The 13,425-nt window shown below is 42.1% G+C and overlaps 2 protein-coding genes across 2 annotated transcripts; one reads left to right on the plus strand and one right to left on the minus strand.

Moving 5' to 3' along the window:
* Positions 1 to 860: 860 nt before the first annotated feature.
* Positions 861 to 6,332, plus strand: dnaja2b (DnaJ heat shock protein family (Hsp40) member A2b). The gene is made up of 9 exons (XM_046394811.1): positions 861 to 1,040; positions 2,314 to 2,373; positions 2,759 to 2,985; positions 3,075 to 3,155; positions 3,311 to 3,444; positions 3,550 to 3,746; positions 3,902 to 4,046; positions 4,416 to 4,543; positions 4,655 to 6,332. Exons 1-9 carry the CDS (start codon positions 963 to 965, stop codon positions 4,841 to 4,843), a joined length of 1,239 nt encoding a protein of 412 aa, XP_046250767.1. The 5' UTR covers positions 861 to 962; the 3' UTR covers positions 4,844 to 6,332.
* A 14-nt stretch (positions 6,333 to 6,346) lies between these two features.
* On the minus strand, positions 6,347 to 8,880 carry LOC124062207. Its single transcript, XM_046394813.1, has 6 exons — positions 8,503 to 8,880; positions 8,107 to 8,418; positions 7,837 to 8,001; positions 7,592 to 7,696; positions 6,889 to 6,980; positions 6,347 to 6,677 (listed from the first exon to the last, which is right to left on the minus strand). Exons 1-6 carry the CDS (start codon positions 8,623 to 8,625, stop codon positions 6,602 to 6,604), a joined length of 873 nt encoding a protein of 290 aa, XP_046250769.1. The 5' UTR covers positions 8,626 to 8,880; the 3' UTR covers positions 6,347 to 6,601.
* Positions 8,881 to 13,425: the final 4,545 nt, after the last annotated feature.

The raw sequence follows: 13,425 nt of genomic DNA on the forward strand, positions 1-13,425 counted from the left end.
ACAAAGGCGGACGGATAGGCTGAAGACAAGTGTACTACGCAAGCACTCAGACAAGACTGAACTCTAGAAAATGGATAACCCAAATAATGCTGTTACTTATCCATTATCTGGTCTACCAAAGCCCCCCTGCTGTGTTGGTGCACCTCACGGGACTTTGCGACTATGTCACGTTATGGGTCTCCACGGTCACTATTTTATCACATGGGTTTCTCCAACAGCACAGTGGAGCTGTGTCCCCTGGTAAACTCATGTGCTGAAAAAAATACACAATACTGACAATAATCTCTGCCAAGCAAAAACAAAAGCGGAGTTGAGGTAGTCCGTCTGTAGGTCAGTGGTGGGAGAAGTAAGTCTGTTCCGATCAATTACCTAAATAGATGAAGGTATTTTTCTATTGTAGAAGCAAGCAGAAATACTCCACTGCAAGCGGGCTAAAAAAGGTGTTACGTGAAAACTTCAAGTAGGCTGCAGTACAACAATCAGGAGACAATGGACTTTGCTTGACAGCTGTTAAGTCTTTTAAAACAACAAGTAATGGCCTGTTCACCTCGGGATAAATCGGTAAAACAATGAAATAGCAAAGTTATAAACTGCCCAGGAACAAGCAGAAAACTGACAGTGAATTTACAGCCCTTTGAACCTCATAGAGGCATTCTCACGCTTGTGGCCATTGTAACATAAAACGTTAATATCGGTAGCCATAAAACGTGCCGAATTAGAAACACTGTGTAAAACGTACTATTTTGATAAATAAGAAAGTGATTATTAATTCAACGTAAATACTTAAGCCCTGTAACTTTTGGAATAATGTGGTTGCTGTTTTTGGCATCTGTTTTTGAGAGGGTGTTTGTGTCTTTCGTAGTATCTGGCAACCCTGGGCAGTCTCAGCCGGTGAATCTTGCGTCTGCTTCTCTGTCAGCTGAACCTCCGCAGAAGGTCTTTCTCTGTAGCCGGTTAGCATCATGGCAAACGTTGTGGATACTAAGCTGTACGACATCCTCGGAGTTTCACCATCTGCTTCTGAAAATGAACTAAAAAAGGTGAGTAACCTATGAAACGTAAGGGAAATTTGTACGAAATAAAAGAGGGAACAGACATCACCAGTTAAATGTGGCCTAGTTACAAGCTAACTTAATCAACGTGAGCTAATTGCAGGGCGCTAGCTAAAGGTGCTCAATAGCAGTGAGTTTGCTAGCCTGGCATGTAAGCTAAGCTTGCTAAGACAGATGACTGTTCGGTGCTTCGAGGCGAAGGATTTTTGAAGACAAAAATATTCATTGGTGTTGGTAAAATACTGACAATCATTATATTTTTCATCGTTTCTTTATAAGTCAGAAAGATGTTCCCAACCAAGAAATACATATGTGATCATGAGTGTGTTATACACCGGCTACTAGAGGAGAACTAGCCACATTCCAGCAAATAGCCATCGCCATGTCGATCAGTAACGACGCATGTAGCGTTAGCTAAACAGCTCACCTACCTAAAAAAAAACCCCAAAACAAAACAGGTAAAAAGAAATATGGTTGTGCGTTCATCATTTGGTAACGCAAACCCGGCGTTAGTTTATCTTGAGTTGACCTTCATTTATAAAATTGTGTGGTGTTTACTAGCTAACCTTAAAATCATCCATCGTGTAGCTAACTGCTGTACAGTTAGCGTAGTTAGCCAACATGCATGTCGTTTTGTACTCCAAACTTAATTCAAACATCAGACAGTTGGGAAATGTTTATTATCCACTAACCTACGGCTCTTGCTAAACGTAACTTGAGGTATTTTACCCATAGATTGCTTGTTCATTCGTCTTATAAATTTGTGAACTTAAAACCATCCGATCTCTCGATAAATTTGATTCAGTGATCACATTGTAAGGCAGTCGCTCGTCATCCCAGCATTTTTCCTACCAAAATGTAACATGCGTGGTGGTAGTGACTAGTGACAGTGTGATTCACTTTTAAAACCATTTCATGTTAAAATGACTTGCTTTCAATGTTAGATGCACGTATTTGTCAGAAGATCATGATTGTAAACGTGACTGTCGGAAAAGATGGAGATTTTCGAAATTAGCTTCGTTTACTTCGTCCTGTTACCAGAGTGTTTGGGGTGTACCGTTATTGAGATGTCAAAGGCAGCAATGCTCTTGCCGGTGTCCTGATGTTTTTGACAGCAGGCCCACAAGTCAAGCCCTTGGCTAGTATGGGTGGTAAGGACAGTTAACAGACTTAGTGATTTACTAGCAGGCCTATTTAACACAATTGGTATCTGAGCTCAAGGCACTCAGACAAATTTGTTCGCGTTCATATTTCATTACAGGCCTACCGTAAACTGGCCAAAGAGTACCATCCTGACAAGAACCCTGATGCTGGAGACAAGGTATGTTGCACCAAAGCACATTATGTTAAAAGCGGCAGCTCAGTTTCTCAACAAACAAGATCAAGAAACAATGTCAACTCAGTTTGTCATGATCAGACAGTCAAACTCTTAGGGGATTAACACAAGGCATACAACAAAGTACAGAATGTGAACTGGCTTCTCTCATGAGAAAAGTACATTCACTTTTGATTTACTGCTCTAGGACCTAATTTCTTAGATTCTGCAAGAATGTGATATGAGAGACCGCATTGTCTTCTTTCATTTGCTGTTCACTTTGTAAGAGGGGCTCATAAAAAACTATACTACTATGCCCTCTTTGCTGTGATGTTTATTTTTTGTGTGTTCTGTGTCAAGCTGTCTGATTATTCTTTTTTTCCTTTCCCAGTTTAAAGAGATCAGTTTTGCTTATGAAGTACTGACAAATCCAGAAAAGAAGGAGCTCTATGATCGCTATGGAGAACAGGGGCTACGGGAGGGAGGAGGCGGAGGGCCTGGCATGGATGATATCTTCTCTCACATTTTTGGTGGAGGACTGTTTGGGTTCATGGGGGGACAGGGCAGAGGACGCAATGGAGGCAAGAGGAGAGGAGAGGACATGGTACACCCCCTGAAGTAAGTTTGCTACATATATGCAATTCTGGTGCTTCAGTAGGTTCATATATCAAGTGTTGCACACATCCCATAACTCTTTTGTCACACAGAGTTTCTCTTGAAGACCTCTACAATGGCAAAACCACCAAACTGCAGCTCAGTAAGAATGTGCTGTGTGGTGCCTGTAATGGGTAAGTTTGCTTTGAGTCTTTCAGTTTAACTATTTAAAAATAGCCTATTGATCCATACTTTCAAAGTCCTGATGGAACATAGCATGTCATTTCAGTAATTGTGTTTGATAGAAATTCTTGTCAACAATGCTGATACTTTACTGTTTGCATATTAGTCAGGGGGGTAAGGCAGGAGCAGTGCAGAAGTGTGTGGCATGCAGAGGACGAGGTATGAGAATCATGATTAGACAGCTGGCTCCTGGGATGGTCCAACAGATGCAGTCAGTCTGCACAGACTGCAATGGAGAGGGTAATATGTCCATATATATCCACACACTGATTGTACATGGATTATGTATAGCAACAGGTCCAACAGTGTTTTGTAACTGTCCAATCTTGGTATGTGTATATACAGGTGAGGTGATAAATGAGAAGGACCGCTGCAGAAAGTGTGAGGGCCACAAAGTGTGTAAGGAAACCAAGCTTCTGGAGGTTCATGTGGACAAAGGCATGAAACATGGACAAAAGATTACATTCTCTGGGGAAGCTGACCAAGCACCAGGTGTCGAACCAGGAGATATAGTCCTGGTGCTACAAGAGAAAGAACATGAGGTAAGAAAACAATTGTATTCTGAGATTTATGGCTTCACTGTAGTTACTTTATTATCATGGCTAAGCAAATAATTATCATTTTGAGGATGTTTCTATGTTTATGTGGCAAACATGTTGAAATGAACCTAAGCAACAAGTGATTTAATTAAAATCAGGAGTTCCGCCGTGAAGGCAGTGACCTTCACATGGTTCAGCGTATCGGCCTTGTCGAGGCTCTGTGCGGTTTCCAGATGACTGTCACACACCTTGATGGACGTCAGTTGCTTGTCAAATACCCACCTGGGAAAATCATTGAGCCGGGTAAACATGTCTCTATACCACATAAATTGATTTTTATCTCTTTCATTCCAATCCTGCTTTTCTTTATTTTAGTGGACAATACAGTGAACGACAGATACTTATTTTTATTTATTTATTTATTTTTTAAATAATCAATATAACTTCATCGTCAAACTCAAATGTTAAAAAAGAGTAGTGGTTGAAGTCCTTTTTTCCTCCTTGTCCTTTATTGTTTTTCATTGCCTGACAATTCTGTGAGCTTATTACATGGTTGGTAAATTGAAAAGTAAAAGTGCATGTTCAAGCCAAGGCCTCATACTGTATCATAAGATTCTTATTATGTCTGCATGTTTTAATACCCTTTGTGGGTGTTGTGTATTTGTGCGGCAGGCTGTATTCGAATGGTGAAGGGAGAGGGAATGCCGCAATACAGAAACCCCTTTGAGAAGGGAGACCTTTACATCAAGTTTGACGTCCAGTTCCCTGAAAACAACTGGATTAGTCCCGAAAAACTGAATGTGAGTGACAGTTTTTTCTTTAAACATCAGAGTTGCACAGTTTTCATTCCATTAAGCCTGAATGATTGTGGTGTCATGTCTGTCGTTTTAATTAAAATGAATTTCTTTCAGGAACTTGAGTGCTTGCTGCCAGCTCGTGCTGAAAATCCTGTGATCGCAGCAGATGCAGAGGAAGTTGACTTGACAGATTTCGACAGGAGTCAAGGGTCAGGCGGTGGAGCCAGGAGAGAGGCCTACAATGATAGCTCTGATGAGGAAGGGGGGCATCATGGCCCAGGGGTGCAATGTGCACACCAGTAGAAAGACTTAAACATAAAGATGTGCACACACAAACGCAAAAACACATCAACATCCCTTCAGTCCCATTGCTAACACCCACCATTCAAGACTTGACGCACATACGTGCACATTTCTCTTCTTTCATCATCCCCATGAAAAAGAGATAAACACACATTCATAGACACGTATATTCATCCTTCTCAGTTCCATGGTGCCCACAAGTCAGAGATATGCTGGATGTGTGATGACCATTTTGTGTTTATGGACTGTAGTGCTTGTCAAAGCACCTCCAGCAAGACGGTGGTCTCAGTTTCAGAGGTTCACTGATTGAGCTGGACTTGGACCTCCCCGTTTTCATCATAGGCTTTTACCTTTCACTGTGGGAAACACCAGTCTAGTGTATAAAATGCAAATATTGTTGACTATCTTGTATAAGGTGTAGTTTAGTGTATCACACTCAAATGCATGCTGCTTTCTTGCTGAAGATCTTGCACATGTAGATCCAGGGTCCGGACACTACAGAGAATTCAGACACCACACGTTTAAATTTCAGTGTGTCACTGCTGTAAAATGCTATCAGCTGACCTGATTACAGCTCTAAAAGTGTGGCCTCTGCGCAGCCTGTTGAGAGTCGCACCACAACCCACCACATCCTCTAAGGTGAACCATCATATTTTGAAAATGGGACTGGTTCTATTTAATTCCCAGCTATCACATTGCTAGAATATTAAAGCCGTGACTACAGCATCTGTCAGCCAGGCACTGTGTTTCCTTAGTTTGGGATTTAAGCTTGTTTGTCTTTGTTTGAATGTTGGTGCGTCTGAGGCCACATAACGTGAACCCAAGTTGTATTCTTCATTTTATATGAGGACTCACTCTTGTACTCTGTATGTATGTGTGCAATGCAGTGGCTCAGTGTGTGAGCTGCTGTGGAATGTTCCGGCTTACTAGGGTGATAAGGTATTCCTGCATTGTGTTGGACTGCAGTGTGAATAGCATCAGTTACAGAAGAAAAAAAAACAGAATGTTAATTTGATGAGAAACTCTCCTATGTAGACATTTTCCCTCTTTTCACCAGGACTGAGACTCTTGACGGAAACCACTGGACCCGCAACAACCCTTTGTATTATACATATCTCCCCATTGTAGAGGTCTTAGCTAAATCCTTTGACACATTACAATATTTCCATTCAAACTGACCTGTAAATAAATACAGCCTCAGTCCATAGGTGCATTCAAAGTCTACAGCAATGTCCTTCTTCCAGTCAGATTATTTGAAGTGGGTACACTTGTGGGTAATGGCCAACTGTGCCAAATCAAATGTGTTCACATGAAGGGGAGTTGATGAAACCTCTGTAGACTGTTAACATGCACCTGTGCGACTCATTGTGTATGTAATTAAGGTGATGGGGATAATGTGTACACAGCTGAAGGAGGTCATTGATAAATGACATTACTGTTAACACTTATGTTTGTCAAGATGGTAATTAAACTGTATAATACACAGTCACTGCAAGTGTGAGATCTGTTTATTTGATATGCACGAGCTGCATTCTTAAAATTTTTCTATAGTGTGTGGTCATTTGACCACAAACAAGAAGCGCTCCATAAATATAAAATCTGTAACATTTCACTTGAACACATCACGATATCTGTGAAACAGTGTGGCTTGATAATAAACAAACATTTATTGAGGTATTTTGTGATTGGAAGTCACCTGTTGGACAGTGCTGACAACCGTCATGAAGAATATGTGACGATGCATACATACATAGCTGCTTATTCTGCTCCATTGTCCATTTCTCTGCTGTGGAAAGCTACTGGACCCAGGAGTTCCTTAAATCCTACAGTGTTCCTAAAGGAGAACAAAGGCAAGCCTACTTTATATAATAGCATATTTCAAAGATGCAGGAAAAAAAAAACAATTAGAATGACATTCAAAAACAGTAAGTGACAAAATGAGACCAAATAAAGACAGAATAGACTGTAAATCCAAAGGGAATAGAAGAGAGGATGGTTAACGTTCATTTTGTGTTACCTCACTACTTTAAAGGGGTGTCCCATACCTGTCTCGTTTGGACTGCATGACACTGGAGCGCTCTCTTCTCAGCTGCTCCAGTCGCTCTCTGACAACTGTCTTCTGCCGATTCCTATCCTCCTAAAACACAGCATTAATGGTGATTATACAAAATGTAGATCAAATTATGCAGACTGAATTGGACCAAAAAAGGTGCCAGTACCCTAATTCAGCAGTTGCATGTCATGATGTCTTGGATATAAATATTTTTACACTTATATACTACATATATGCATATATACGTTATAATGAACTGCAAAACTGGCTGATATCAGTTTGTTAAGTTCATAATGTATGTGCAAGACTTCCTTTATTTGGCTGTAAAGACTAAAGTCAAAACTGTGTCCACATTTAGTCCATTCAGCTGTTGCAAATTCAGATCAATTGGCAAGCTGCTGCCACAGTAGTTGGCAGCTGATGCGGGAGGCTCGGTGTTGGTGCTGCGACTAGTTTCACCAGCCTCTGAGTCATTTCCACTGTAGTTAGCTACTATTAGCACGGCGGCAGCTGCTTTCAGAAAGGTGTTGCTGTTGTTTTTTTTTTATCTTCTGGCATTTTTCAGCAACATTTTCAGAATGTTTTCATCCAAACTCACCAGAAGTGATCCATTTAATAAGTGAGGATACTCAAGGACAAAAAACATAAGTGCCCGTACTCAGCACTGACGAGTACTGCCGTATACAGCATTTTACCTGTGGTAGATCTCGTGTGAGGTGTCTTAGCCTGTCTATGTGTTTCAGGCCAAGGAGGTCTTCTTCTGCCTTTCTGTTCTGGATGATTGACAGACGCTCCTGAACCTGAAAGACAAACAGTGTCAGAGTGACAGGTCACCTCTACCTCTCACTCACATTGACCTGAATGCTCTTTCAGTGCCCATCTGTCCACTTTCCAGTTGTGGACAAAGTTGTGCCTGAAATCCCCAATCTGTCCTTCTCACCCTCAGCAGCTGTCTCTCTCGATCCCTCTGCTGCCTCTGTTCGACCTTTCTTTGCATGTCCACCAGGTTACGCATTGTCCTTTCTCTCTCCATTGCTGAGAAGGGTTCTAGGGCTTGATCTCTCTCCATCAGGGTGGATTCCCCTTCTGCAGGGCTACAGCCAACCTTTGCAAGGAAATAGCATTCTAGCAGATTGGTGGTGCTTTAAATTAAGTTAATAATGTGAAAGTAATGAGCACTGGCTGGGCAAATATGTCCCGGGGGACTTACATAAGCTTGTGAATTATATTTGTGGTCCTCAGTGTGAGTGGGTTGAGGCCCTCTATGGTCCCACACTTCTGACTCTGGTGCAGTGGGACACATTTCCACCTCAACCACTTCTCTCTCCACATTAACAGTCTCACTGTGTAGTGCAGAGCAGTGGTCACCAATATGATGGTTAATTTCAGGAGGGTCAACCAAGAGATGTGGTTGTACAGGCTGAAGGATCTTTTCTACCAAAGCAGGCATTTCAAGGTCACATTCAGACAGAGCTTCTCTTTTCTCTGGTTGATCAGCTGTTGTTTGCTCCTCCAGTATCAGCTAAGAAAAATTCAAAAGAGAAAATCAGATGCATGACATAAAAATGAAATGTTTTCATGTCTGTTTGCTGAGAACCTGTCTTACTGTGTTGCACTGCTGGTCTGCAGACTGTGCACCAGGATGACGTGTGGAATCAGATTGGGATAAAGTGGGTTTCAGATCTTCACTGTCTTTCTCTCCAGAAGAGAGAAGTCCAGGGTTCTCCATGCACTGTGTGTGTTCACATGTGCTGCTTGTGTCTCTTATTTGGACTTCTGTCCTCAAACTGCTCTCAATATTCTGGCTCTGTCCTTCAGCCTCTGCATCATTGTCGGTGTTGTGCTCTGGTGGTTTGCTCCAAGCAAGAGTGATCAGTGAGCCCTGTTTCTCATAGCTCTGTGGGCTCTTTGTTGGTTCTTTTATTTGGACTCCTCCCTCTGCAACAAGACTCTGACTCTGAGAATTATTTGTTTCTTCTGATACACACAAGATCTCCAAATAGGGCAGGTCCTCTGTGTCGGCTCCACAACCTGGGGTAATGCAAAGTATTGTAATTGCAGGTATGAGTGTATGATAATCTGATCACGTGTTTGCAGTACCTGTACAGATGTTCTGTTTGTCATTTGCTGCTTGTACTCCACTCAGTTCTCTGCAGATTGAATCAACTTTTGGAGCTTCAAGTGGACTCCCACTTCTGTTTTGAGCATCAATTGGTCCACTGCAGTGAGACTGAGCTGCGATTTGCTCATTGCTTCTGTTTTTGGTGAAGTTTGGATAAGGAGTGAGTATAGAGCCTGAAGTAAGAGGAGCATCTGAGATCAGGAGATGGTGTTGGTTGGTGTAGCTTTGTGTTTGAAGTGCAGATTCATACTCATCTCGCAGAGCTCGAATATGCTGAGTACTCTAACAGAAACACAAAACGGGTTATACTTTATTGTGGACTTTGGATTGGACTTTGCGGTTGTCTTAACTGACCTCATCTATCAGTGCTGGCACAACCACAGAGGCTTGGACCTCCTGGAGCTCCATCAGATGAGTCAAGAGAACCAGGGAACAATCCTCCAGCTGGTGTTGGGACCATAATGCTGGTTTCCTGCTTATGTGGTCCTGCATTTGTGTGGTCTGAGTCTCGTTGCGTGTCTGCAGGTCAGCATGGATTTGTCTCAGCCTTTTTATACAACCACTTCTTATAGCAGCTTGTGTATGACTATCTGCGTCGGAAACAGAAAACAACAAAGATTGGAGAATACCAAAGAAAACCAATTCTGACAAAAAGGAAGAAAAAATTGATTTACCCTCTTTTGGAGGAACTCTGCAACCTGGCTCTTGCAAATCCTCCAGGGAGATCCCACGTACCAACTTGACCAGGTGCTTCCTCTCCTGCTCTTGAGTCAGCACCAGCAACTGCAGCAGTGCCTGTTGTCACAGAGCCAAAAGTTTTGTTCTACTGCCGCCACAGCTACTGTAGTGTTTTCATTTTGGCATGCACTACCTGTGTCTGAGAGTCAGCCGATTTACAATACCTGCTGTGGTGACACTGAGATAGAGTCTCTGTTTTGCTCTTGCTCTTCACTGTGTAGCCACAGGGACGCCTGATCTGCTCTGCATGGACTCCTAATATAGGGCCTGAACAGATACAGGAGGGACACACAGAATCAGCTAAAACGGCTTAAAGCAAGAAGCAATTGCCAGAGTTAGACTGTTCATGTTTGTTGGCTCACCATGTCTCCCAGGACTGCCGAGCTGCCAGAAGAGCACCATAGGACATTTTTTCTCTCTGAGCTCTGAAAGCTGCCAAACTGATGTATAGAGACAGCATTCTCAGGCTCTCCCTGTCAAGCCTGGAGGGCAAAAGATTAAAGGATCAAGTCTTTCCAGACATGGCTGGAGCCATGTGTGACAAGATCCTACTGTCAAAAAGATTCTAAGAAAAGCATACTTAAATCAAGCATGTGGATATATGTGGGACTGGCAACTCATCTGAAATTATTTTGCTTTTCTTGCTGGTTAAAACTTGACCTGGTGTGTTTCAATAGTATTTACCTCTCACCCAGGACTGTTAGTGAGTCCCTTTCTTGTTGACGAGATCTGTGCAACTCACACAGGAGCGAAACGGCAGTCCAACACCGTTCCCTAGACTCAAGACAGCTTCTAAATGATGCTCCCAGGCAGGCCCTAAGGGAGAATTATTTTTTGATGATTATATTGTTTTTGTTTGACGCAGCTGTGGTTCAGGAGGTAGAGCAGTCATTCACCAATTGGAAGGTCAGTGGCTTGATCCCTTGCTCTGGCTCAGAATGACTGCACTGCCATCAGTGTGTGAATATTTGTATGAAAGGATGAATGTGGCAAGCGTTGGAAATCACCTTGACGAGTCAGTTTGGTTATTGTTTTATTTTCAGTTGAAGACATTTCCGTATACATTTTATTTCTTCTTAAACTTACAATAAGAACTTTGGCGCATGTGTGTTACCTGTACATCCTGAATGCTCCAGGAAGCTCAGCCAGACGGAACATGTCACCTGAGGCCAGAGCCTCCTCTGCAAGGTCCTCCAGCCCCTCCTCTTCCTCTTGTTGTTGCCATGGCAGCAAGGTCTCCCAGATACTGAGAGCTGTGGTTTCACCCAAAAAAAAGGAAAAAAACAGGAATGTTAAGCATCTGGCAAAAGCTGCAGAAAAGGTGGGGTGGGACACTGGTGAGCACTGGGATGAAGAGCTTGTGTGGTGAGAGAAAAAGAACAGCACAGGTTGTTTTTGACTGAAATAAGCCCATGGGAGCCAATTTCCACCAATCTGATAAAAAAAAACCCACTTCCTGTAGGTCATTATAATGAAAAAAAATTCCTGGAAATAAAGAGTTGGTATCTCAAAATAATGATAGTTTATTTTGGCTTCCTTAATATCAGCTCAGTTATCTAACTTAACTATGTAACACAGGGGTGACTAAACAGAACAACAAGTTTAAAACCTATAGGCTGATAAATGCAAAACAACAGCATTATTTAGGGTCTGGACGATCTGCTCCCACAAATGGGCTTTTCTGTCTCTGTTATCGTAGTTTGTCTCTGGTAAGCAGGATAGACAGACAAGGCCTGAACAAGCTAAGTTGTACTTAAAGTTATGAGATTGTTCCCTGTGTTATATTGTGACGACAGTTCAGATAATCTTTTCCTTACTGTAGTGCTCCTGCAGCATTTCTGTAAAGAGCAAATGGGTCACTGCATCGTATTTTACTTCCACCAATAGGAGGACATCTGACAGTGTAACATAGCCCCAGACCTGACCTCCAATCTCTGGGCTTTGGCCCTGCCACAGAGACGGTGATAATATGCTCTGCACACCCTCTGATGCCAGTCTAAGAAGATAAACACAAACACATATAAACATTATAATTACAGTAAATAAGCACTTCAGTGTATGTCGGTGGTGGTGGCTTGTAACGTTACACAAAGGTTTCCGGCGGTGAAAGTAGTGATACTGCAAGGAAAGTAAAAGTTGAATTCATTTCTTATTTGTGCTAGTCTTACAACATGTTGTTTAACATTGTTCCCCAATTGTCACTTGACTTGAGAGTCAAAATATTTGAGTTTAAACTAATTGATGCTCACCTGGCCCAGCGCTGCCTGGCTGCCTTCTTGAGCCTCCTCATAGCCGTCGCACTACCATACAGCTCTTGCTTCTCCTCCAGTCGGTCCCTCTGTGCGTGCAAAGTAAATGAAATGATAAATAGAGTAACAGTTTCCACACAGGGGAAAAGCTGTCACACTGCAAGCACATACCTGCAAACTGTCTGTGTCAAAGGTGCATGATTGTACAGGTCCTGAATCTGCTTGGTTGTGAACTTTTTTCAAAATATTGGGTTCTGTGCTTTGGTGCAGGCAATCCAGTACATGAGGGCTGATAATGACTGGTTTGTCCATCTCGTTGAGAGTGGTGAGATTTCCAGAATTTAGGAGCTGGAGGTCCCAGTAGAGCTGAAGATAATGTTATTTAGATTATATTTTGGTTAGTAGGTTTTCAGAAAATCTCAAGAAAGAAAAGCATTTCAATGACTACCTTTTCCTTCTTTTCCCTCTCCCTCTCCATTTCTACAAGAACATCCAACACATTTTCACCAGAACAGGACCAGCTAGTGTCACCTCCTGCAATCTGAAACAGACCCAGACACAAAGGAGTATTCCATAATGACAAATGAAGAATGATCAAACGAGAGCTGCTTTGACAGGGATGCTTGCTGTTTGAAATGTGTCTGAATTACCTTCTCCATGGCAGCGTGTGCCTCATCTGCGTCAGAGCTAACATGAAATACTTTGCGGTAGAGCAGACTCACGTCTTCAGATGAGAACTTTGCTCCGACAGACATGCCCAGGGACTGATAAACACCGGCGATGCAATCCTGAGGGAAGATGCCAGGACATTAGTTGTAGTTTACACATGGGAAAAAAAAAGCAATTGAGAGCATCTTACCTGCTCCATGTTTTCGCCACCGAGCATTGATAAATTATACAAGGTATTACTATGGTTACAGCAGTCCTCAGGACAACAGCTGGATCAGGTTATCAAACAACAAAAGTGAGAGTGGATCTGTCAGAGGCAGACAGAGAGGAGTGAAATGTGATACGTGACCATGTGACTCATTACACCTGTGTGAAAAGTGTTTTGTAGCATTGAACTGCTGGTACAAGTTGGTGGGTTCCAGCTTGTATGTTATGTATATTATTGTATATTGTTGCCTGTCTCAAACAGTATGTGTCTTAATGAATCTTATCTAATGAGGATCTGTAATTTCTGACTGGTTTCTTAATAATTTCCAGGGAAGAACCATGTAATTGTTATTATAAGGAAATAGTAACATATCTGAGCCTTTTCTTGTAGTTTACGTGTGCAGGGGTTAGTTGAGTTGCTAAGCATTAGAGAAACTTCTTTGAAAGAAGTGCTACTTTTAATCCCAAGTAAATATGTGTTTATTATTGATTTATTACTGCGAACTTGAGACCGCATATATGAAGTAATTTCACATTCTTGAAC

The sequence above is a fragment of the Scatophagus argus genome, chromosome 7 (genome assembly GCF_020382885.2).
Source record: "Scatophagus argus isolate fScaArg1 chromosome 7, fScaArg1.pri, whole genome shotgun sequence".
Classification (NCBI taxonomy): domain Eukaryota; kingdom Metazoa; phylum Chordata; class Actinopteri; family Scatophagidae; genus Scatophagus; species Scatophagus argus.